Source organism: Syngnathus floridae, chromosome 2, assembly GCF_059516105.1.
Source record: "Syngnathus floridae isolate MCC-2025c chromosome 2, RoL_Sflo_1.0, whole genome shotgun sequence".
In the NCBI taxonomy this organism is placed as follows: Eukaryota; Metazoa; Chordata; class Actinopteri; order Syngnathiformes; family Syngnathidae; genus Syngnathus; species Syngnathus floridae.
The window spans coordinates 18,370,875-18,396,985 of NC_142414.1; the positions used below are offsets into that span (position 1 = coordinate 18,370,875).

Below are 26,111 nucleotides of genomic sequence, written 5' to 3' on the forward strand. Positions count from 1 at the left end.
AGAGTGGGCCTCAGCTGGTGAGTCAGTGCAATTATTCAAATAATAATCACGGTGAGAACAAGTCCACATAGACACACGCTTGAAGGTGGAAGGCGCTCTCTAAGTGGCCATTTTACAGCAGATAACTTTACATCAACCGCAAGTGGAGGTCTTGCAGTTTCTTTCAAATCCACTAATTTCCTGCATCTAACATTCCAGGTAGACTGTACTTTCCTCTCAGTGCTGAATTTAAAGGAAATAAGGGGAGCCACTTTCATCGGATGGCATACAAGTCATGTGTATTCTCTCCCACAACGGCGCAGATGCCCCTTTGTCCAGTTAATGAATGCTTAATGACGACTGTCTGATCCTGATTTTGGATTCCATTATTTGCTATTGGACAGATTGGCTCAAAATGTGAATGAATGGAGGTCAACCTCGGAGGTTACAATATCGCAGTGCTGAACTGTGATCGGTGCAGAGGAATCAAGTCTTTCATGTATGAAACTGAACCCAACACAATCTTAAAAAACAATGTTTTTTTTCTTTTTCTGTCCCATTCAACACATTTTTGTGAGTGTGTCGGGAGGGGATGAAGTTCAGAAGGATGGATGACGTCCGGGAAGAGGCGGTGTGTATGGACACGGAGGCAACTGTCGTGTCCTTGATGAGGTAAGCTGTGAGTGTGTTGTCTAATGTTCCATACACATTTTTTACATGTCAGAAAAAGTCATCCGTCTTTGCCATTTTGCAGCAAGAGGACGTTGCCGGTTGCGTTGGCAGTAACGCTCATCCTCCTCATAAGGGACACAGTGAGTTGTAGCCTATTCTTTTAACCTTTGCAAGTGTCAGTCCTTTTCTAGCAGCTCTTTGCTCGATGCAATTTGTCAAACAAACCATCTGGTGTGTCATTTGTTGAAAGAGATGACAAATGACTCTGACACTGACATTTCCTTTTGTTGTGTTGTTTGCGTCATCGTAAATTTGCGCGTTATGAAAGGTAAAAGCAAGGGACAAATTTAGAATGACTCATGAGACAGAGTATCAATCTGCTGTTGTGACCCATTTGTATGTGTGAGACATTTCAGTCATGTTCATCACTGCACTGACGAGTAGCGTCCACTGGCATGAGGCGAAAAATGAAAAAAAAATGAATAGGGGAAAAACATACTTTTTTCTTCACAGAGACAAACCAAAACAAAAAAGAAAAATCATTGTGCAATGTTAAAGGTTTAACACAAGTACTTCCAGGATATGGATAAACACAATTTTAAAAATAGGTAGGCAGGTCAGTTGCCTGATAATAAATGTCAATGACTGTAAGTGAGGAAAGGAAGGCTATTAGAAGGCACAAAACAAAAATAAAAGCAGGAGTTAGACTATCTAAGCGCAGTTGATTTTATGATGTGAATTCTGGCCATCATCTTTTATTATTTTATTATCAAACGTCTATAATGTTTAAGCAGCCAAGACAAAGCTGAGTTCCATTTCATGCACTATGGCCATCATCACATTTTTGCCTTTTGCTGGTGCTTTTCAACATAATTATCACATTGAGGGTTTATAATCCACATGTAAAGAGTTTATTGATGTAGCAATCAACTGTATAAAACAGGCTATCCGTCATAAATGATTGTTTTCGTCAATGATTGTTGCTGTGATTAACAATCAATGAGATGCTCTTACTTTTAATGGACAAAGAAGCTTGTTTGGCAAGCAATAATTCATTTTCATGGTTTATATCTGCTTTAGCAACCTAATACGTTTCAATTTAGTTTTGATGTCGTTATTAATAACCATTTCATAAATACTTCATAAGAGTAGCCTTATTGTAAAGCAATACCTTCCCCTTTTTATGACATTGAGGAAAATCCACTGCAAGTAATTATTACTTTAATAATTAAAGTGGAATCAATCAAGGGAGCAGAGTTGTTTGTCTAAATCATTCTGCGGCAAGATTTTTTAATCAAGTTGTAAGTGCTGCATTACGACACTTAATTGAGCTATCAGTAAAAAACTAATTTGGAGATTTAGCGAAATAATATAAATTGTGATTTTGCAGCATAGTAGACTGAAACTAATAGGAAGCTTGACTAAATGATGGTTCATCATTGACTTTTCATTGAGTAATGTCATTTGAAAATGTGAGTCAGCTCTAGATAAATTAAGCAAACGCCTTTGTTACAATTCCAAATTAAATCACATTTTGTCTTATAAATGTAATGTCTGTTTCTCAAAGCAATTCTCATGAAGCTGGGAGCGACCAATCATATCAGAAAAACAAAAAGAAGTCCTACACAAGAAGAATTTTATCCAGATTCGGCCCCTCCGATAACAATACAAAAAATTCAAAACCAATTTTAGTACATTAATTAAGTTTTATTTAATTAAATTTGTGAGTATTTCCTGACAAGATTAGTTATCTCAAATTTCCTGAAGGGATTAGTTACACATTGAGCAGGTCAAGAACCACCGTCTATTTGCATGAAAGCAAACCAAGTGAACTCCACATGAAAAGGATTTGGCACCACAGGAAAGATTGCGTGTCAATAAAGTGCGAAACCAGGATGTAGGTGTTGGACGAGAGAACAATGGGCACATTCTCACCCATATCTCTAACTCAAGAAGACAGCAACAACCATAATGCCGGTTCAGCGTCCCCAGCCTCACCATTGCCGATAACAAGAAGATAAATGTGAAAGCGTAACTCCAGGAGCAGTGAGCAGCAGCCACAGGGGAGTGAGACTGAGACAAAGGGAAACAGGTTAAGAACATTTTACTGCCCGTCAAAGCTGGTGTGAAACTCTACTTCCAAACCCCAACCCTAGTTTTAAACCCTACTTTGAAGCCCAAGCAATAAAACCTACTTTGAAATCCTAACCCTATTTTAAAACCCTACTCCCAAACTCTAACCCTAGTTATCAACCCAACCCGAGTTTTAACGCCTGTTCCGAAACCCTAACCCCTAGTTTTAAACCATACTCCGAAACCCTAAACCTAGTTTAAAACTCTACTTCCAACCCTAGTTTTAAACCCTACTTTGAAACCTTAACCCTAGTTTAAAACCCTACTCCCTAACCCTACTTTCAAACTATTTTGAAACATGTGTGAAAAGTGTGTTAAAACAGTGTTTCCATAGATATGAATAAATCTCCTATGAGATGACAAGTAAGTAATATTGGATGATAACTACAGACTTTTCAGGCTGAGTTACATATGACCCACAAGACCATTCTCTGAACCTACAAGAAGCTTGTTGAAAGCGTACCTTGAACCTTTGCAACCATTCGTGTACTGGCTTTGACATTTAGCAATAATTTCCAACATCAGCTATTATGTTATTATTTCTTTGAAATAACTTGATGGGTTTGCTGAAAGAGAATAATCAAGGGGATATCGAGGTTGACTCCATGTTCCAGTTCGCGCATATTACCGCAGTCATCGAGGAGGACCGAGCCCACGGCGGAAGGAAATGAAGGCTCGGCTTGTCAGCACAACAGTAAAGGTCAAACCTGATTGGGAACGCGCACGCTTTGTCTTTCCGGTCAGCCATGCATCACTCAAAGGTCTGAAGGAATGTTGAGGAAAGCGCGAGAAATTCAGCAGCTCAGCAATACACCAACAGACGTGCATGACAGAAACAGACTGGGCTTTTTCTAATTTTCATTTTGAGGCTCAAGGTCCCAAAACACCACAATATCTTTGCCAGTCAACTCTCTCTCCCTCCATTTCTTGGACTAGCACCAGTATGATGTCGCTGTAGAAAGCCCTTTAGAAGCCCATTAGAAAGCCCTTTTGTTTTGTTTGACATTAAATTTACATGCAGTCAATAACTGATTAAAAACCGTAACATTAATAATATTTCAACAGGACATGTCAACACCTGCAAAAAATATGATCACATTTCTATTTTATTAAACCTTGGCTTAATACATTTCAAACCCGAATATAAATGTGGAGCAGGCTTGTTAACAAGACGCTTCCCATAGTGAGTCAAAGATTTTTTTTTAGTTCTCTTAAATATTTATGGTCTGTAAGATATGGCTTGTATAGTAATGGAATACATGTAAGGAGCTCACAAATTAGGATAAGTGTTGGCTGTTACAGCTACAGAATAAAATGCAACTCACCTTTATTTGTTGAATACTAACAAGGGCCGAACGCAAAATGCTTATCAACAGACAATCTTGTTGAACGTGTATCGCTTGTATGTTCACCAACTTTCCTTTCCTGTATTTCTTCCATCTTTCCGTTGCTTCCCTTTCCCCTTTGAGACGATTGCGTTTCGTCGCCAGCATCATTAGTTGATTACCCATCCATCATTGTGAATTACTGGGCAGCACACATGCATTTCCCCTGCTTGTCATTCAACCGGTGTATGTGTGTGTGTGTGTGTGTGTGTGTGTGTGTGTGTGTGTGTGTGTGTGTGTGTGTGTGTGTGTGTGTGTGTGTGTGTGTATACGCATCTGTGTGTTTACTTTCAATTGCCCTCATACAATATTCAGGTCAATATACTGCACAAAAAAACAGCGACACGTCGGAGCACAATTTATTGCTTGCTTCATCTGTGACCAAGCACCTTTCACTGAAATTAGCAATAAAATTCAAAGGCTGCATAAACACAACGCACACACACACCTCAGCTTCTGTTTGGAGACGACCCTGACAGTGAGATGTTTGCTTTGTCATGTGGAGAGATTCAATGAGAGAAGAACAAAAATAAAATACAACATAGAAAAAATACAACATAAGATAAAATACAACAAATACAACATGCACACTTGTACATTCACACAGATTCGTTCTTTGTGTAGGTCAGTGGTTCCCAAAGTGGGCGGTACCGCCCCCCTGGGGGCGGTGGAAAGATCTGGGGGGGCGGTGAGGACGAAGGGGGTGGTAGGGGGGCGGTGAGGACGAAGGGGGCGGTAGGGGGCGGCAGTCCGAAGTCAGAAGTTGAAGGGGGCGGTAGGGGGGCGGCAGTCCGAAGTCAGAAGTTCGAACGTTTGTTTGACGACACATGTGCAGTAGGACGAGTCAGTCGACGGGGGTGGGGGGGTGGACGGACGACGATTTGTACACAACATGTGCGGTGGGACGAGTCAGTCGACGGGGGGGGGGCGCTAGGAATTCACTGGGGAGCCAAGGGGGCGCTAGTCTGAAAAAGTTTGGGAACCACTGGTGTAGGTGGTGTCGACAGATCGTTTCCCTCTTCGGCTTAGTGCCTTTGAGGCTCAATTGGTCGAGTGAGTCGTCCATTGACCTACGAGTTGTCGGTTTGTATCCAGCTGGCTCCAACGCTTTGCTATTGAAACGTCCTAGAGCAAGGCACTTAACCCCAATTTGCTAGCTGTGAGCTTGACATCACCTCGCCTGGAAGCTGAATATGCGTGTGAATGGGTGAATGTAAAGCTTTGTTAAGTACTTTCGAAAAGTGTCTTGTAAGTGCATGCCATTTACCATTTGTCAGGTTCTTTGCCGAAGAGACCCTGTGGTAGCTAGGTCACAAATGGTGGAACAGCAGAACAGCAACAGTAGACATGAACAAATCTATCTGAATGTATTTGTACCGTCTGGTGAAGTGATGGGTACAAAATAGGATTGGTACAGAAGAGGAGCAGTAAGCCAACCAAAGCTATCGCTGTGTGCTATGGGGTGCCAATCACCTCTGGAAAGAATGAGTGCAATTGAGAGATTAATCTGGGGAGATAAAGGGATCACCAGGGCTGCATATGGCAATTAGAGACTGCCCCAGCATCAAGTCAGTAAATCACATGGGCATGTTTCTAAGGAGATATGCTCGTGATCAACATCAATGCTAATATGTGTGGATATTATCAGACGTGTCTAAAGTTGCTGTGGTAGATGGCCCAAAACTCGTGCGGGGGACATGGGAGCCCACCCAGGCCAGAGGACTAGGGTTCATTTTATCTGCCATTGTTAAATTCAGTTTTAGTCCAATTTCAATTGGGAATATTTTAGTCTTTATTTCAGTCCAAAAAAAACATAATTTATTCATCTGGCGCTAGTAAAAAAAAAACAACAACAACAAAAAAAAAACTGTCAACATTTTAGTTTAGTTTTATTCTGCATGGATGCAATGTTTGAGAAATTTTCCAAAGGCATCAGAGAAATGAATAAATGTAGTTACTTTGGGTGATTTTTGAGATTTTCGCAGTTATTTATGAAGATCAATGTGACTAATGTGGCCTTTGATAAGGACTCTATTGACTGTCAAGCAGCTCGTTGTTAATAAGGACATTATGGGGAAGCCCAGGAGGGAAGTACAAGTCATTTATGATAGGACCAGTTTCTCCACTGCAGATATGAAAGTTATTAATCCACAAGAGTAACACTTGTGCATGTAATTTTCCTCTTTTCCTCAGAGATAAGGCTGTGGAATGGATGTCATCAACTGATAAGATCCATCTTCTCCACCCTGTTTGTGTATCTCAAAAGCCTCATCGTCACACCTCTCTCTCAACTCCAAGCTGAGCATGACCCAATTAGCAAATGCCAGCATGCAAATTCACATTTGTTTTCTAAACACGACCCACAGAGATGGAGTAAAAATATTCAGGGAGGCTAATTGAGTGTGACATGAGAGGTGAGCATTTAAGTTTTGCGAAGTGTAACGGACTGTTGTGATGGTAAACTAGCCTTGTCTTAAATAACACGAGAATAATTGACCATCTAAAAAAGAACCAAAATGAGGTCATGAGGGGCATCTGAAGAAACAATAGCAACAGAAAATTAGTGCTTAACGAAAAGTCAACCCATTTTTATCCATCTCAGGGGGCGGCCATTTTGCCACTTGCTGCTGACTGAAAATGACATCACAAATGCCAGATCTCAGGCCACAACCAATCAGCTTCAGAAAACTGGTGAGCCAAATTCTAAATCCCAGTGGTTTTAGCTTCTTAGCAGAAAGCTGTGTGGCACTGGAGCTTTGCCACTGATGATCATCTCAGAAGATAAAGAAAGTCGATGTGTGCATAACAATGTGGGCAGATGTGCTCAGCGGCTTGTTTATGGATAGAAATATGTACATTTTCAGTGTAAGTTGACACTTGATGGGTCCATATACCCTGGATAACTTGGGAAAAGAGTCAACAGCCATTATTTCTTCTATCCTATCTCCTGACAGAAAATCAGTCATCCATTCTGCTTTTCACTCAAACTCTGCTGGAATAGGCTCCGCCCCGGTGACCTTGGGCACAACTGAGTGCTATTGAATATGGATGCCTTTGACACTTAACTGTCTTGTCTACATTCTCAAAAATAAACACACACACAAACACACACATGGCCATTTTCACAAGTCTGTCAAATCAATGTAATTCAACAGGAAGTGGAAAGCGAGGGGTCGACACTTACGTACATCTGTCAACAAATCACGTCGCCTGGCCGATCCACCTTGTCAAAACATTGTGCAGGAGGGCATGACCATATGCATGCTATAGTGTCATCTCATCAAACAGTTGGACAGCCAAGCATTTGCATGTTGCTTCTGGTGACCTTAGTGGTGACAGGAAGGGAAAGGCTGCCAATATGTGGATACTGAATATGAAGATACCTCCTGCGCCAAGGAGGCTCAAAGGCAAATGTCCTACAAGTCTATTTTACGGTGAAGTTGGTTCCACCACACCGTGACAGGCCCTTCGTTTCTGTATTGAACTTGGTTTAGGGGCCATCAAAAATCATTGTCCTGTTATCACTTGGCCCTGTCCTCCACATGGCTATGTGGCCTAATGGATAAGGCACCTGACTTGAAATCAGAAAATTGAGGGTTTGAGTCCCTTCGTGCTCGTTATTGTGTAAGGGTGTTCAGTTTGAACTAACTACTCAGAAATAGTGGTGAGAACATTGAGTTGTTGTCCTGACTCCCCAAAATGTGGATGTCTTATTTTGTAGCTCATTAAAACAATTACAATTAAGGACATGCATATTTAAAGTTGAGTTGCATGCACTGTTTAATGTATTGTTTCAGTCGGATGCTGATCATTTGCTCGTAAAATTTGAATTACTGCTGAACAATCCGGCCCCCGCACACACGCACACAAACACTGATCACATGTTGTCTCGACAGTCTCTTACATTAAAGGTCAAACCAATTTGTGCATGTGGATACATTTAGAAATCCTCTCATAATTATTTTGGAGACTGTTCTTTTTCGTCCTCTGTATCTTCTTTCTCACTGGCTAATGAGTGAAGTAAGAACAGGTTGATGAATTATGTCTGTAATTTGCTTCACAGTGTGACAGAGCACAAATGATTGTTCTCTTGGCAACTAACTGTCATTTTTCTGAAGGTCTGATTTACTCAAAGCACAAATTTGACTACGCATAGCCAGATGTGCATGCTTAGCTACTAACTAGCACGCAGTACTGCATTTGCCAAACACGCAAAACACTGGAGGGCATGAATGCAAATTGATTTCAATAGAACATGCAATATTATTTATCAAACTAGAGACGGACTTTCGAGGCTGTTTTGCATCTTTATCTAAAATGAATTTAAACCACTTCTCATGCCAATGTTGAAGCGAGAGGGAGGGCCGCAAGGGCTCTGCCACACCCTCAGCTACAATATGCTAGGCCAGATAATTGACTTTTGGGTATTTTCTAATATTTCCCAGATTTGTTTTCCACATTTCCACCCATCCATCAAAGAGACAATATAATGAATCTCCATACGCGTTTTCTGAAGACTTTTGCGGGACTCCCTGGAACATCCATTCACACTTTGGACTGTGTTTTTCATTTTGTACAAATAGGGTGAAATCTGTGTATTGACTTATTGCTGCTTTTGGCTGATTCATAAATATGCGTTACAATACTGTGCATCTGTTATCCGAGCTTCAAGAGAGCATTTTGACATTTGAAGAGTCAGTTTCTTCAAGATTTTTGACAGCTGAATACCATTTCATGTGTCCCCTCCATTCCCAGCCTCAAATCCCACCTCATTCAACTCCTTCAATTTATTCCATGCTGCTCTCATCACCAAAACCTCTCCATTTGCATTTGTTCCTTTCCTTCCCTTCACTTTCTGGTTCACAGACTTCTTCCAACCACGCATTGTGAAAGAATTGATATGGCTGTTGCTCTCCACTAAACTCTTCCTGTCACAGTCTTCTTGATGCATCTGTCTTTTCTCTCTTATCTAGGCATTCATTTTTGCTCCCTTTCTGCTCCATTTGCCCCGTTATCCCATCTCCAGCTCCATCCTCTGGTTCCCCTCCTCATTTTCTGCCACTGACTCTTTGCTTGCCGCCATCATCTCTACCAGCCCATGAGATCATTATAAAAACGAATTTTCCACACTCTAACACTCTATATAGTTGTGGCTGTGATGTGTGGTGCCCATTTTGGTATAACGGCTCAGGTCCAACCGGACTTTAAATCAGCCCAAATTTAGCGAGTGTGTCAGAGGTTGAGTGTTACAAAAGTGCAGAAAACACATTTTTGAAAACCCTTATTGGACGACTGGCTAGGGACACTTGGAAGTACGTACAGCATTTCAATCCCATCCCAATAAAAACCATAAACCCAATTCCCCTGTAAAAATTCAAAATTTCAAGATTTAAATGTTTTTCCAACTCCATTTTCGTTTTGTGCTCGCTCCATTGCGTGCGTGAACCGGATTTTGAAAGGTAAGCCAAAACAAGCAGCTTCATTCTTTTAGGTGCACGTGTTATATGAACCACCAACAGCGCTCTCAGTGAGGGATGCTCATGTTGCACAAAGAGGCTGCATGAGGACCACTCATCATGACATCCAACTCTCCACATTGATTACTGCCTACCACATGCAGAGTGATACAAAAACATCTCAGCATTCAGTCAGTGTGGAGAGCCCTCTTATTCTTTATTGTGCACTGCAGGGGTACCGATTACAACCAAGAAGATATGGAGTCAAAAACAAAAGCGCAGCGTCAACCCATCCATTCTCCTCCTCAACTTACTGCAGGCAGCCTCGAAGCGAGCCGTTTTTGTGATGTGTGCTCAAATAGCAGCTTCAAAATGTCGTAATCAAGAGACGAGTCAGTCTCATCTTGTGTGGAATGTTAGCCTTGTGCTAATACTAATTCTGAAAGGCATATACAAGTTGAATGAAAGTGGTTCAAGAACTGACCCTTGAGGGACCCCCAATTTTATGGCCATTCAATCAGATTCAGAAACTTCTAAGGGTCACAAAATAATTTATTTCATCTAATTTGGACCCAAATTTCTACTAACTGAGCTATTCCTGGGTGGACTACACCCTGAACTGGTCGCCAAGTCAGTCATAGGGCACTTAATGAAACAGACAACCATTCACACCACAACTGAATGTGAGTGTGTGATTGTCATGTATTGTACTTTGAATGCAAGACTTCTGCGGAGTCACAGCAAAAATCTCATCTCTATTCAACAAACCTGGCTATTGATACATATAATGCAGGTTTCTTTCTTATTGCTTGAATGAGTGCTTGAAATATTGAGCAATAAAACACAAGGGGACTCAATTTTGGGCCTGTCAGAACATATTAGCCTCGGACTGGCTCCATTCTGACCCACAAGGCAACACTGTCAACCCCTCTGCGTCCTTGGATAAACTGGAATGGGATGATAACAAAGTCAGTCGTGAGTCTGACTGTTGATTCTTTGAGAGTCAAAGAGCTCATTACTTGCCTCTACTTTCCAAGTTGTCTGTGCCGCATCCAATTTAAAGAACCTTTCTTGGTCCCAATTGGAGCAATTTATTTGAAGAACCTGAAAAAAGACAAAAATCTGGATAAAAATGAATAACAAATAAAATGAAACTACATGGGAGCTACGTTTATTAATAAAACATGGGGCGGATAAATGTGCCGCTGAAATACCAGCCTTAACAAAGCTAGCAAAACAAGAACATACAGAACTCCACGCAGTAAGTCAACAGCGGATTCAAATCCAAACCTCAAAATTGTGAGGCAGGCGTGTTAACCACAAGGCCACCTTTGTGTCGTCAAGAGTTTTAATTCTATGCGACGTCAGTGGTGTTTTGGAGCATCGAAAATGTTATTTGCACAAAAACACACTGCAGAGTATAGTGTTGTGTGGTAGCAATTAATCTTGAAGGCACACACCATGCAGTTCCGTACTGTACAGAATGACATTTTAATGACATACATTAGAGCTTTGTTGAAGCAATGCATTGGTGGTGGAAACTGCACGTGCACGGCCGTACGAATGCATAAATGTCGAAATGTAATTTCCAAAAATAGGTCGTAAACATCCTCATGGTCATTTTAAACCATATTTGAAGCTTTGGTGGCACTTTATCGTGTGGAAGCTCTTCACTGCCTTTTCATATCTCTCATGCTTGTGCATAGTTCGTCTCGTGTCAGATAACATCTCAATATCTTTGCATTATTTATCGCGTCTCATTTCTGTCATATGCTCCTGTTGTTTCCCCATGAGTAAAACAATACACACTACACAACAATAATTTGGCAAACGATAAGGGTGAGAATAAAATTCTCAAGTCCTTATCGTGTTTTCAGGACTTGCATGTCAAACAAAGAACATAATATCTTTTAGTGGCCTGGTGACCAAAAATGGTGATTCAAATGTTCCTTTTTCCCACAACCAAGGCATGAATGTTACAGATTTTGAATGCCTGAAGTAGCTGGAATCAAAATGTGGCTATTTTTGCTTACTGCATCCTCAAACCAACAATCCATTGATAGGACAGAGAGCTCTGTTGATTTTTGAGATCTTGGGTTTGCAGCGTAGTGTCATTTTGATCGTTATTTGTCAGAACAATGCTTTCTCGACGCAGCTTTTTCTCTCTGCTGCTTGCTGCGCCGACACGACACATGGTGGTTGTGGCATGTCCCAATAAAATGGGAGAAATGGTATAACTAGTGGCTTTGAGGAGACGATTGGCGCCTTCATGGTCCCCCGCCATGCCGACACCAGCTGGCACACCTGCTCTCCTTCAACTCTATTGAGTTAGTAACAAGTGAAGCACGCCGTCTTCCTGGGTCACATTCAGAACCACTTTAGTCAACTTGTGCCAGTCCGTGAGAGCATCTGGGTTGGATTATGGGATGTGGGTACTAATGAATAGGTATTTGTAATCAGGAAAACTTCAAATTAGAGCATGTAGTTTAGAGGAGGGCAATATGGTGACTATTAGTTTAGTGTTCAGGGTTCCGAAGCAGCTGCTTTTGCACATCCTCCGATGGAGAATATTTAATCATGTTCTTCCCTTCAGCGTACACAAAAGAACTCAAAGACTGACAGTTGACAGTCAGCAGCTGTCAGTAACGCTCTGCAATTTTCTCCCAGGAGTTTACTTGTCGGAATGAACACGCAAACCAAAACAAGCAGGAAATAGGAGACAGTACATATTTCACTTGTGAAATCAATGGCCCATTTTTGTAAGCAGGTTACGTTGCTGCATGTTTTTGCCAAATCATGGCAGCAAAGCACAACTTTGGTCTAAACCAGGGGTGTCAAACTCATTTTTTTGGCGGGCCGCATTGTAGTCATAGCTTCTTTCGGAGGGCCATTATGACTGTCAACCCAAATAAATGTATGAGCACCTCATATTATATACAGTAAAAGCTCCAAAACAAATTGACAAATAACTCGTTTTAAAATCAGATGAGTAAAAACTGGTCAAATATTTAAAAAAAAAACATTATTAAAAGTGAAGACATTTGCAATTCTAGTAATGACACGAATTTGATGCACAATTTGTCTTTGCGGGACACATAAAATGATGTGGCGGGCTGTATCTGGCCCCCGGGCCTTGAGTTTGACACCTGTGGTCTAAACGAAGCTTCTCAACTAATTTCATCCTCGCACCGAGATTCCATGAATTGGCTAAATCGCTGTGTCCTCAGGCTTTTTCTCTCAACTTGCTTCTCTTCAACTTTCGATCGTACTCAAGATGTCATTCTCAGTGTCCAAAATGTTTTTTGACCTTTCTTTGAGACTCACAGCATTCTGAATGCTGTGCAGTCAAACTCCTATTTTGCAAAGCTCGCTTCACTCAAAACACCCAAAGGGAAACAAACTAGTAAATGATTATACATCTGAATGCTGTTGCGCAAGGATCACTTAAATCCAGTCCAGTTTTACATGGATCCCTACTAACACACCTGATTCAAATCATCAGGATCTTTATTAGGCTTATATAGAGCTTGCTGTTGAGCCGCACCCAAAACAGGCTTGAGCCCATGAGGCTCGTGACACAATGTCACAGCAATTGTTGAAAACAGATAGTTGGGTCTCTGTAATGCCCGTTCGCCAATCAAGTACAAAATTAAACAACTAAGTAAGTCTTTAGTTATCTGCCTTTCTGACTATGTGTCTATGAGCGAGCCATTTTGCACTCCCACAGTCATAAAACAGTGCAAGTAATTAATTTAATAGCACCCCCCACATTGAGTTAGTCAAACAATGACACAATCAGCTCGGCTGGCTGAAGTTTCAGAGAGGGAAAAAAATGAAAGCTGCGGCTGAAGCACTATCATCCAAAGCCAGAAGGTAAGCAGACCGCGGTGTTAGCGTGGATTAGTGCTGACTAACAGTGTGACCAGCACTTGCTTCTGATAATAATATTTGAATATTGCTTGGATAAGTTGTCCATGTTTGGGTGGTAATAGTGTTTGCTGAGTTTAATATGATGATGAAATGATACAAATGACATAGAAGCAAGGAGGAATCAATAAGATTCAAAGAAGCAATATGTTCCTGATTTAAGAGAATTGTTTAATGTTATGGGCTCCAAGCATGATTCATGATGAAGGCATTGTATCCCTGCCAGCGAGTTTCCAGTACCTGTTCAAAAATTTCCTGAACACAAATAAGCTGAATTATTTGAAAAGAAAAAGCAAAGCCATGGGAACATGTTTTAATGGCATAAAAGCCCGACCCAGCGCTACTTAGCTTTTGTTTTCAAAGTACGTAGGAGCATTTTAAAATAGAACAAGAGAGGGTAATTATGCATGCGTTTTTTTTTTTTGAGAATACAAATTATTTTTTTAAGTATATTTTAAAGTCTGTATTTTTGTACTCGACACTAAGGGTGTTCTTAAAAGCATTCCACAGTCACCTTCTTGAATAAATGTTAACAAAATGAGATCAAATGCAGACCCCTTGACGCAAATTGATTGAAATCAGAAATGTACACTTAGGACCTTTAAATCCAGCCAAATATTAGTTAAGGCCTCGATTTTACTAAGTAATTTCATTTAAAAACAGCCTTCATGTCATAGAGACTAAAGCACATAAATGCTTCATATTTACATTTTTCCGTTTGACCTTTGTGTGGCCAGGACACCTTAACGAGAACTGCTCTCATGCATACTAATTATCATATGTGAAAGTCACTTGTGGCGAAGTGTAGGCTGGAGGGAACACGGCCAAGACTGTTAGACGCCATTTTGCCTTCGGGTGATCAACAAAGCGTGGGTCAAACTCATTTACCTGATAACGGTTTAATCTTCTCATCGCTCAGACGGACACTCAGTGGCAGAGAGGACGCGCTTGTGAGCCGCATCCTCGAACAAATAACACTGAAGGACCTCCTTTGCAGTTCGAATGCATTTTCTTTCATTCCTTCAAAACCGGGATGTTCTTATGAGGCTATTTAAGAATGCTCAAGCACCCACTAATTTTATTTTAACTCACATAGAAATACTTATCCCTTGCACGCACAATCTGTTTGGGTCAAATCTGACTCGTTTTGCCATTTGGTCATTATTCCCAACAGGATTTTTTTTTTTTCCCTTTGGGCCTTGCATATTACCTGCCAAAATAAACAACACTGCAAAATAGTTCACTTCTCTTATATTGTTCTACATTTGTTGAACAATCTTGAGTTAAAAAAAATCATAAATATGTTAATTATCTCCATTTTGTATTAAAATGTTATTCACATGGTAATGTTAAAAAAAAAAAAAAACTTTAATCTACTCTCTGGGTTATTTAGCTTTCAGAATGTCATTCTAGTTCATGTTTATTTGCATTTCACAGCATTCCAAAACCCAATTGTAGTCATTATTATTACTAGTAATATTAGTGGTAGAATCTATTAGTAGTATCTATATAGAAGTTAACGTTCAATTCAACCAGCACTCAGTCACGATGACTGCAGCAGTCAACCATGATTCCGCCTAACAAACAGAATCGTGTGCCACTAGCGCCTCTCGGTGGTCAAAACACATTTTATCAACCTCTGTGTATCTACTTTTTGTCTTTTTGTGCTTTTGTGCGTGCATGCATCCGTCCATCCATCCATCCAGCCGTCCGTCCATCCATCCATGCATGAAAGTCCTAAACTCTGCACCCAAAACAGCAGGGTACTCTCATGGCAAACAGAACTGAGAGAGTTTCTGATGACCTCTTCTCATTTTGACCACGTAAATGTGCTCGTCCTCTATTTTTAAACACGAGGCTCTTCAGATTATTATGGACATGGTCAGTGTGATGGTTGAGTGGGGTGATTCCTAGCCTGGGTGTTGTGACATGTTACTGTGAGGGGTCAGCAGGTCAGTCACTAGAAATTATACCATTTATTGTAGACCAACCATTTAATTGGTCTAGAAATTGTTAGTCGTTTACTAATGATTTAGCACTACGGCAGAAGATACAATTACAATGTTCCAAAACCTAAATATCAAATTAATCGAAGATCCAAAATTACCCATTGGGTTGTGTTGCTTGTTTAAATGTCATGGATGGAGTTCTTGTACTTTGTTTGATTAATTTTCAGACATTTCACACCATCTTGAGCTTTATTCCTGATTTTATTTGTGAAGGCATACATTCCAATGAATTATTTGCTGTTTGCAGAAGACTACAAATATATGGTACAAATACAAAGTCGGTGAAATAAAGAACAAGCACTTTTCCATCAAGCACTTTAGTTTTTATGTGCTATGCATTCATGATGAGGGGAAGCAGCAGCCGGCTGATAAGATTGAAACTGGGACCTTTTGGTGGCAGGTCACTAATTCATTCTGCCGCTGTTTGGCTCAGTGCAGATGGACATGACCTTGGGAACGAGCCCAGTATCCATTTGGACCATGGCCTCACCAAATGACAACCGATCGATGTGCGTGCAGGTGATTTAAGGTTTGTTCGGGTAGACAACTGTCCGTCAAAACCTGAATATACAGCAGACCTAACTACAAATGGTCCTTTTCAGTCACCGAACAGCCGACACGTGGAATAACAACGAAGCAGTCGTGTGCAATTATATAACAATGCACCCAAATCACATTTGACGTGTGTATACAATTAATGGAAACTCACAAGGCGAGAGAAAGTTGTCGCAGGCAAGTTTAAGTCTTAAACGTTTAGCAAACTAGCTGAATAATGATTTCAAGTTAAAGACACAAAAGCCAACCAGTAAACCTTGATGACTTAAATCTCTTCAGCATTGACTCAAAAGGAAAGAATTTTTCATTTGAAATACCTTGAACACTTTTAGAAATTCAACACATTGCTTTTCCAGTGGTAAACAGACAATAGGTGAAGCTTTCAGAAGAAATATTTGTAATCTTCACAGCATAAGCAGTTCAGATAATGGATGAATGGATTTCCACCAATATCTACAACAACAAAAGCAAAAGACAAACGATGCAACTTCAATTAAAGACCAAACGGTTCTGTACATACAGTATTGCCGATGTGCCAAAATGTTCAGAATAAAGATCGACTGGTTAATAACAGAGAAAAATGGAACCCTAAAAAAAATCAAATAGACTTTTAATCAGATGCAAGTGGGACAAATTTTGAGGATTACATTGTTAAAATATGGTGATGGGAAAAGGATAAAATAAAATGTTTTGCTATCTTGCCAAATGACATCATACGAATAAAAAAAAATACGAACATAATTACCAAATGAAATGTAATGTCTATTAGAAAGAATAACAGGTACTGATGGTTTTGAATAATAAGCATAATTGTGGTTCCCATGTATAAAGAGGCAAAAGTAAATTCATTATTTTCTTTGAATAATCTGTCTTTTGTCTGCGTGTAAATCTTTTGACGGTAAAACAGAAACTAAGTAGTTTCGTGACAAGGGCAAAGTATGACTGTTGTAATGAGCGTCTAGATTTGCACAGGGGGCGACAAAAGCTCAGAAATTTAACAATTACAGAAAGGGTAGGGTACCTGTCTGGTGTTTTGTTACTTCAGTGTTACTTCAAGTAACACGCGTCAAATGTCTACGTCAGCATTAACAGTTAGCCTTAACACCAACTTAATGACAAAGACCGTCATGAACTCTATGAACAGTCATTATAAAATATTTCTGTAGATTTGCAAATGAACACTTTTGCGGGGGGGGAAGGCAGTTATGGTTTTGATATGCCCCGCGAGAAAATGGTGCAAACTATTATCTACTTTTGAGAACACTTTATGAATAATAATGTTGTCCCTGCATTTGCACAGCTTTTCCTACCCCTTATCCATGTGTTACATAAGACCAATAAACTTTAAACCATTTTAACAAACTGTTCCTCAAAATAATCCTGGAATTACACACATTAATATTGATGAACATTCGTTTTGTTTCATACATGTGATGACACGTGCAATAACAAAGTCTGAAAACGTGTTCACATTTTATTTTTTAGTTAATATTAGCACTTGAGTCTTTGCTGGTTGTTTTCAGATCCTTAATTGTTTAACGCAACACGAAATGTGGCGAGGAGAATTTAGTTAGTCGAATCTACAAGCGCTGAGATTTATACATTATATTTATTTTACTGGTGTAGCTTGAGTAAATGTTCCTTTTCTTTTTCGTTTTTTTTTTTTTTTTTTTTTTTTTTTTTTTTTTTACTCATTACGTGCCCGTACCATTAGCTCATGCTGGACTACATTCCAGCATCTTCTTGAAGGCTTTCCTGAAACTGTCATCCAGGAAGGCATAGAGAAATGGGTTGAGACAGGAGTTGGCGTAGCTGAGGCTGGTGATGAAGTAGGAGATCCCGATAACTAGAGGTGTGGGCCTCAGGTCGGTGGTCAGGGCCACAATGGTGCTGAGATGGAACGGCGTCCAGCAGAACAAGCAGACGGCCAAGACGATGAAAACCATAACGGTGACTTTCTTCTTGGCTTTGTCCAGCGCTTTGGCGTTGCTGTTGAGGCGCATGTTTCTCAACTTGTAGAGCATCATGGTGTACAAGATGCAAATAGTGGACACCGGGATGGCGAAGCCCAAGATGTGGGTGTAGATCCGACTGGCTTTGAACCACAAGCTCTCCGGTGCGGGGAAGCTGAGCACGCAGCTTTTCCTGCCGTCGCTGGGATCAATGTAAACTCCGGCGAAAATGCTGAAGGGTACCACGATGAGGATGACCAGAACCCACACGCACAAGGAAATGATCTTGGCTGCCCGGTAGGTGCGGTATGGCATGCGCTTTGACCTCACCGTGGCCAGGACCACCAGGTAGCGGTCCACGCTCATCACAGTCAGGAAGTAGATACTGGAAAAGATGTTATAGTGATCAATGCTGAGGATGATTTTGCACAAAACCTCCCCGAAGGGCCAGTAGTGCAGCAGGTGCTCGGCGATGCTGATGGGGAGCACCAATGTGAACAAGTCGTCGGCGATGGCCAGGTTGAGGATGAACATATTGGTGACCGTCTTCATCTTAGGGGCTTTGAGGATCACATAGATGACGGCCGTGTTGCCAGTCAGGCCCACGGCGCAAATGACAGAGTAGATGATGGGCAAGATGACGTAGATGTCGGCGTAGAAGTAGAAGTCGGACGCGAGGGTGCAGTTCAAGTTGGTGTGGTTGCCCGAGGAGATTGCGTAGAAGTCGACCGAGTCGTCGCACAGCGGTGGGGCAAAGACGCCGGGGTCAGACACGTTCTCCATCTTTCCGACGGCAACCTGAGAGTCCCTAATGATTCATATCGAAGGATGCGTCAGGATAATTCCGGAGAGACGTCTTCGTGCACGCTTGAGGTTAAAAAAATCAATCAAACGAGTCTAAGTGAGGTGTGGTAAGATCCTTATGGAGGTCTTGACCATACAGCTGCAAAAAAGTAAATGATAAATAATCCTGACTGCTGGATTTTCTTTTAAAAGTCTGCTCGGAGTTCAGGTAAACAACAAACTGCGAATCCACTTGTATTCTTCTAACATCGAAGCCCGTCAGCCGACTGAATCTCTTCTGCCTCCTGGAAAGTGTCCCTTCCAAAAGCTGTTCTGTGCTCTTCTACCAGGTGGCCCCCGCTTCGTCCTCCTCCTAATTTAGGCACCCTGGAGACAGAGCAGTTTTGGATGGAGCATGTTTAAAATATCAAATAGAAAATAAAGCAGATTTTAAATGAACAAAAATTACCTTCAGTAATGAGATCCAGGAGAATGGAGGAGCAATGACTTGAGCGGCAGCTGAAAGCAAACGTGTGATGTCATATTTTTAAAGAAGCTATGACACGTTTTTGGACAAGTGTAAGGAAGAGGATATTAAACCACCGTGGCATTCTGCCTCTTCGCTCCTCCTTCGACTCCTCAGCCGCTCCTCCTCGCACCGGCATCTGTCGAAGCGCTCTCTCGCTCTCTCTCTCTCTCTTTATGTCTCTCTCTCGCTCTCTCTCTCTCTGGGCTTTAATTCTACTAGTTTCTCCATCAAATGCTGTTATAATCCTCAGTAACAGTTGGGAGGGTTAGGGTTAACGTTGGTTGGCATGAAGCAGTTTGGCAGGGAGCTTCGCCGGGGCCTCATCTTGATTGAACGTGCCCAGAGCAACTCATTAGGAGACATCCTAATCATATGCCAAAGCCACCCACATCAAGCTAATCTGGAAAAAGTAGGTCTGTGCTGAGCTTCTCACCACGTTCATTCCGTTATCTTGTTCTTTTGGATGCCACCTACAGTGCAAGCCAACAGGTGAGGGTTTAAAGATAGTACATTAGCTTAAATTTTTGCCTCAGCAACCGGCAAATCCACATTTCACTTGACGGTACCCATAAACTGCCAAAAACGACTGATTGGGAAGCTTGTTCCCACCGCTGTTGAACAGCACATGATTGAAAAGGAAATAAAAGTTTAATTCCAAAATAGGCTATTACCCGCTACCAATATTTGAGAAGATAATTAGTTCCTTCAAATGACAAGACTCAGAAACCTGTGTCTATATAAATGAAACTCTGTGTTTTATAACTTTGAATCATGAATACTGATTGGATTCTGTTTTTTTGTTTTTTTTAAAGTTAATGTCAGCTTTGGGAACAAAACAAAAGAGAATAGTTATCTTTATGACTCAATGCAGCGGTTAGTTAAGGAAATAATGTTTTTGGGTTCTTTTTTTCACTCAAAGTGTGGAGTTGTGGACAAATCATGGGTCTAATTCAAAATTGAGGTTGCCAAAAACCCTGGAGCTTTTTAGCAAAACTGTTGTCATGGAAACTTCTCCTGTAACATGTGGAGACTTTTTCGCCTCTTCTTGGTATGAAGCAACATTTTGACACGTCAGATTTCCTCCAGCACCCACACACTCTAGTACTTGGGAAATCAACAAGGACCTCATATAAGAAATTAAAGGAGAACTATTTTCAAATCACTGACCACCGCTCATCATCTTTCCAGCTTTTCCCTCTTTGGATATTTTAAAACACCAAAATCTCCGTGGATCCTCTTAACTTTAATTCAAAGCAAAAGTACAATACAAACAGAATATTTTATCTTCAAAACATCCCCAGATCCCTCCTCAGGGCTGAGTCCGTATTGTTTTTGTGCTTCAACTTTCTGTTTGTTGGTCTGATCAAAAACCTGTGAGTCAGATTTCTAACTTTTTGCTCTCACTAGGCGTGCATCCCAGGTGACCCAAAATGCTCGACAGTGTGATTGGCTGAATCTTTTCTATGCGGCTTAACATAAAACTTAAAATATGGCCTTAACAATGCACAGCATGTCACATGACCTTTATTTTTTTTAAAAAAACACACACATACAATGTCAGATGATGTTGTTTTAGTGTAGTGTTTTATTAAGTCAATGAGAACTTGTTTTCACCATCTGTGTGACTTGAAAAGAGAAAATAAAGTCCATGATCTCCGAAAACAAAATGACAAAATGAAACTGCCTGACCCATTAAACGTCATAAAAATACTGCATTTGATTAAACCCCGAAACCAAAAGTACAATTTACGATCAAAGATTTGACCATTTGAAAGCAGATAAAAGGAATCAATTGGCAGCATTTTGATTACATCTCTGACATCAGACCTTAAAAGCTCCTGTGATGGTCCATTAGCACATACAAAGATTTGCCGGGGTCATAAATGTCCTGACAACTGCTCAGAAATGAGCCCGTCTCACCCGACAGTGTTCGGAATACACTCAACGCCATGACAACATTTAAGAGCGACTGCATCAGTAGCTGAGCTGCCATCCAGAATTCTTTTGATGCTGAAAGCATCAGTGGTGGCTATTGCGGGATATATATATATAAAAAAAAAAAAAAACCCTTTTCCTCACCCCCCGTGGGTGGTCTCTTTTTCCCTTCAAGCTCGGGTCCTCTACCAGAGGCCTGGGAGCTTGAGGGTTCTACGCAGTATCTTTGCTGTTCCTAGTACTGCACTTTTCTGGACTGAGATGTCAGATGTTTTTCCTGGGATCTGTTTCAGCCACTCCTCCAGTTTGGGGGTTACTGCCCCTAGTGCTCCAATGACCACAGGTACCACTGAAGTCTTAACTCTCCAGGTCTTCTCCAGCTCTTCTCTGAGCCCTTGATATTTCTCAAGTTTCTCATGTTCCTTTTTCCTAAAAAAGATACCACCCACGGGGGGTGAGGAAAAAGTTTTTGTATATATAAAATTACAAGAATGAACATGTTAAATAAAATGGTCAGGAAAAGACGGTATCAAGCCGAGCTAAATTGATATAAAAACAATTGACTCTTCACAGGGAGACAAATTTATTGAGATATTAACACGCCAGGACAGTTTGACTGAGGTATAATACTAAGCAGGGTCTTTTTTTCTGCTTTATGCAATATGTGCAGTTGTTACAAAAAGTGAAATCATTTTGAAAGAGAAAGTAGAAAGTTTGCACTCTCTCATAACTGCGAATGCATCACATTCAAACTCATGCTCAGATCTCAGTTGTTTATCGTTTTTTTATATCCTCATAATAGGAATTTTTTTACAAGGTCATTTTTATAACTCCCAAAACCTGGCATTTGAACAAGGCTATGAAAGCCCTTTATGTCTATTGAATGATTTTGTGCTTTACCAGATCCAGTTCAGTCCAGCCAGTTCCTAGCCAGGCATATGGGGGGCAGCTCTTTGTAATCCAACTAAACCAGGCATTGCCCTCCTACTGTATGAGTCACTGACAAATAAGGAGCAACACATAAGAAATTGGTTTAACTGTAATAAGATTTTGCAGCAACAAAACTACTTTCAACATGATCATCATCAAGAAACACTTTTCTCTTTAATCATGACCTTTTATTATTATTTTGGTTTGTTTTTGACTACTGCTTAGTAGTACATATAATATACTCCTTTAATCAAACAAGAATCACCATTCGACAGAAGCAGCATGTCATAATAGCCCTCTCATCATATTGCAGTTCATATTTTACATTTGGTTTTGGGAGTCAGAATAAAACAAAGACATTAATTTTGTTTTTTTGGGAAAAATTAACAACCTTTCAATAGCACCCTATTTATTTATTTATTTTATTTTATTTTATTTATTAATTTGCTCGTTCGTTTGTACCTGCTTGACAGTTTTGAATGTGTCAAGCAGGTAACATCTACAATTTCTACTTGTATGAACAAAAAAATCTGCAGTATATAAAAAACTATTGATTTTGAAAGATGATTACCAAGGTACCTACTGTCCAGAGTCATAGACTAATTTGCAGCAGTGCACATTGTAGCACACATAATCACTTGTGTCGCATGTACACATAATCACACACTCTTAGCAACAGCGGCTTTCAGACTACAAATGTAAGCGTGCGTTATCTATGGCCTGTTCAGACTTCATTAAAGACCCCATTAATTGACTTGCGGCTAAAAGACATTCAGAGGTGAAAGAAATAAACAAGGTGAAATTTTTTCCCCCCACTATGCATTAACTCTTGGAAACACTTTCAGACATTAAGAAGCAAAGTGTGAAAAGATTAAAGATGCTGATATTTATTTATCTTATTCTTGACATTTATCCTATTTAATATTTAGAAAACTCTCACAAGGAGAACATGATAACTCAAACACAGTAGGATTTAAACACAGAACCTCTTAGCTGTGAGGCTGATGTCTTCATCAGTTGTACACCGTGCTGCGGAACATTTACCCATCTGGCGTGATCTAATGTCCATTAGGATGTCCAACCAGGCTGTATAAACCAGCTCACCTTTGCTCACTTCTCCCTGCTGCTTGTGACAGAGAGAGTTACCGACCCGCTTCAAATTAGAGTCCAATTCCAGCGCATTAGGTTTTTCACTTAGACCAGACCATGGCCGGCTCTCTTCTACGATCCGATTTTCTGCAGTCTGCCGACATCTAATAATCACAAATCTACTTGGATTCTGATAAATGAGAGCAATAAAAATGAAAGGGTTCTCACCTGTGCTTCACCACTGAATCGATTTTCTTCCTCCTAATCTGTCTACGTCAAAGACCACGAGGTTTCTCAGTGTTTTCACAAACAAAGAGACCCCTCAAAGTTGAAAGCATAACAATCTCTTAAAATTTAGGAAACATTTATGATATATATATATATATATATATATATATATATATATATATATATATATATATATATATATATATATATATATATATATATATATATATAATAATAATAAAATAAAATAAAAGATAATAATTTATTCATTATTCATTTGTATGAAAGTAGCGCCACCTACGTCTTTTGTCTTTTGAGTATAAAGTGATCATTGTGGGTTAATTCAATGACACACACACAAAAGTAGATGATTTAACACACACGCATAAAGAATGCTTTTATATCACCAGAATGAAATCAAGGTAATTATTAGTCATATCCTAGAGGAGGAGGCCTTAAGTTAATTTGAGGTTTCTTCAATAATTGCGTTTCAAGGCGACACAACATAATCAGAATTTGTCTTTTCTTTTTGCCAGCCATGAGTGGAACAATGTCATATTTCTTCAGCCTATCAATCCCTAATGAGAAAGTCGTATTTGGACCCTCCAGGATCACACTGACCCAGGTGCTTTTTCTTTCTTTTTTAAGTGTGCCTGGCAAGGTTTCATATCACAGAAAAGGTGTGATGAGAGGGCGGTAATCGTTCCTGAGGCTCGGCTGCACCTTTCAGGAGGCAGACAGTTACTATTTTGTGAATCTACAGTGAGTCCGCAAGTTTCACTATCAAAGTAAATGAATTACTTTCTCATCTACGAGATACAATACACCTTTTTTTGCATCCGAGGGTACTCGACAAAAATCTTTTTTATGATTATTCAATACCAAATTCCCTTCAAAGGAACATTTTTCTTTGAAAAAAAAATCCTGACTCACTGCAGTCATAATTCAATTTGACAAAAGCTGTGACACATCTTGTTACCATGGAGATGTATTGGAGGTCTACACCAGGACTTGTCGACTTGGGTGTCTTATTGTCATGATCTTATGCAAGATGTGGTCCTGGTCAACTCCAACCGCAGCTGTCTGTCTGAATTATGCAGCCTGCAGTTCTTGGCCCAATTTTGGTGTTGTCTGAAAAAAAAAAAAAAAAAATCTACCAATGTTTTGTCCCTCATTGAAAAAACAACAACAAAACCAACACAACGAGGCATTGCAGCCGTAAATCTCTCGATATTCATATTTAATGTTTGGGGATTGGAAGCTCACATTGATAAATAAAATATTAAAAAAGATTACAGGCGCTAACAGAAGGATTTAAGATGCAATGGCATGAGTGGGTGCATTGCGTTCAAAGGTAATGTGATATGCATTATTTACAATTTTAATTTGAGTGCCTGGTTCAAACTAGACGATCATCTGTTTCAGCAATCAGGACAAGGATTTTTCTTTCTTTTTTTTTTTGTCGCTGTGATCAGCTGTTCGCACACCCCCTGAGGTCAAATCTGCGCCACAACACTTTCATCAGCCTGTCTTAGAGCCAAAGTGCACCAGTCGCTGCAACATCCTCTCGAGGTTGCTTGTGTTGGTTGCAAATGAAAAAAAATGTGATGACACCTCTCCCAAATCGAGAAAACGGAATGCGGAACGACATCAGTCAACCTGATAGCCATCAGAATGCACAGTCTGGGGGCAGAGGCAGCTGTGAACGCCACATGAGCAAATAGAAATTATTTTACCATTACGTCAGTAGCCCCAACTCAAAATGACACCCAGAACTAATTGACGACATCAGATAGCTTTTGCTTTCGCGTCGTAATCCAAACAAACATGATAGATATAGTACTTATCATACTTGAAAATGGAACTCGGAGTACTTTATAGAAATAAAAACAAACTGGAAATAGTAACTCATACACATATGGATAACTGGACAACATGATAACTTATTGGGCAGTGACCCCTTCCTTTTTTCCCCCTCCAAAGCTGCCAATATGTAAATGTAAAAATTATTTTACCATCATTAGGAAGTCATTTGGTTGTTAGTTAGTTTGTTAGTTAGTTAGTCAGTTAGTTGGTTGGTTGGTTGGTTGGTTGGTTAGTTGGTTAGTTGGTTAGTTGGTTGGTTGGTTGGTTGGTTGGTTGGTTGGTTAGTTGGTTAGTTGGTTCGTTAGTTAGTTGGTTTGTTAGTTGGTTGGTTCGTTAGTTAGTTAGTTGGTTAGTTAGTTGGTTGGTTGGTTCGTTCGTTAGTTGCTTAGTTAGTTAGTTAGTTAGTTAGTTAGTTAGTTAGTTAGTTAGTTAGTTAGTTAGTTAGTTAGTTAGTTAGTTTGTTTGTTTGTTTGTTTGTTTGTTTGTTTGTGACACAAAAATCAGACACTCATTTCCCATGAAGCCTTCAATTTGGAGGGATGACATGCTCCAATCAGGAACTCATTCACCGTAATTGTGGTTGCGCAGCTGAATTAAAAATGTAAACAAAGGACCGAAATTTCATTGTTGTTAGTGAAGTCCCATTGGAACAATCTCATCCTTGCCCCAAAGAGCACGTTATT

The 26,111-nt window shown here is 40.1% G+C and overlaps 1 protein-coding gene and 2 long non-coding RNA genes across 4 annotated transcripts; 1 reads left to right on the forward strand and 2 right to left on the reverse strand.

Moving 5' to 3' along the window:
• Positions 1-13,187: 13,187 nt before the first annotated feature.
• LOC148402371 (uncharacterized) lies at positions 13,188-24,953 on the forward strand. 2 transcript variants are annotated; one of them, XR_015857144.1, is made up of 3 exons: positions 13,188-13,498; positions 15,995-16,070; positions 24,211-24,953. It is a non-coding gene; the product is annotated as an uncharacterized LOC148402371 (long non-coding RNA). The 2 variants fall into 2 exon arrangements; XR_015857143.1 differs by lacking the exon at positions 24,211-24,953 and having other exon boundaries at positions 15,995-16,724.
• Positions 17,776-20,793, reverse strand: LOC148402372 (neuropeptides B/W receptor type 2-like). Its single transcript, XM_088369199.1, has 3 exons — positions 19,455-20,793; positions 19,321-19,370; positions 17,776-19,238 (listed from the first exon to the last, which is right to left on the reverse strand). The coding sequence occupies exon 3, from the start codon at positions 18,849-18,851 to the stop codon at positions 17,832-17,834; it is 1,020 nt and encodes a 339-aa protein (XP_088225325.1). The 5' UTR covers positions 18,852-19,238; positions 19,321-19,370; positions 19,455-20,793; the 3' UTR covers positions 17,776-17,831.
• Positions 20,948-23,689, reverse strand: LOC148402373 (uncharacterized). The gene is made up of 2 exons (XR_015857142.1): positions 22,216-23,689; positions 20,948-21,744 (listed from the first exon to the last, which is right to left on the reverse strand). It is a non-coding gene; the product is annotated as an uncharacterized LOC148402373 (long non-coding RNA).
• Positions 24,954-26,111: the final 1,158 nt, after the last annotated feature.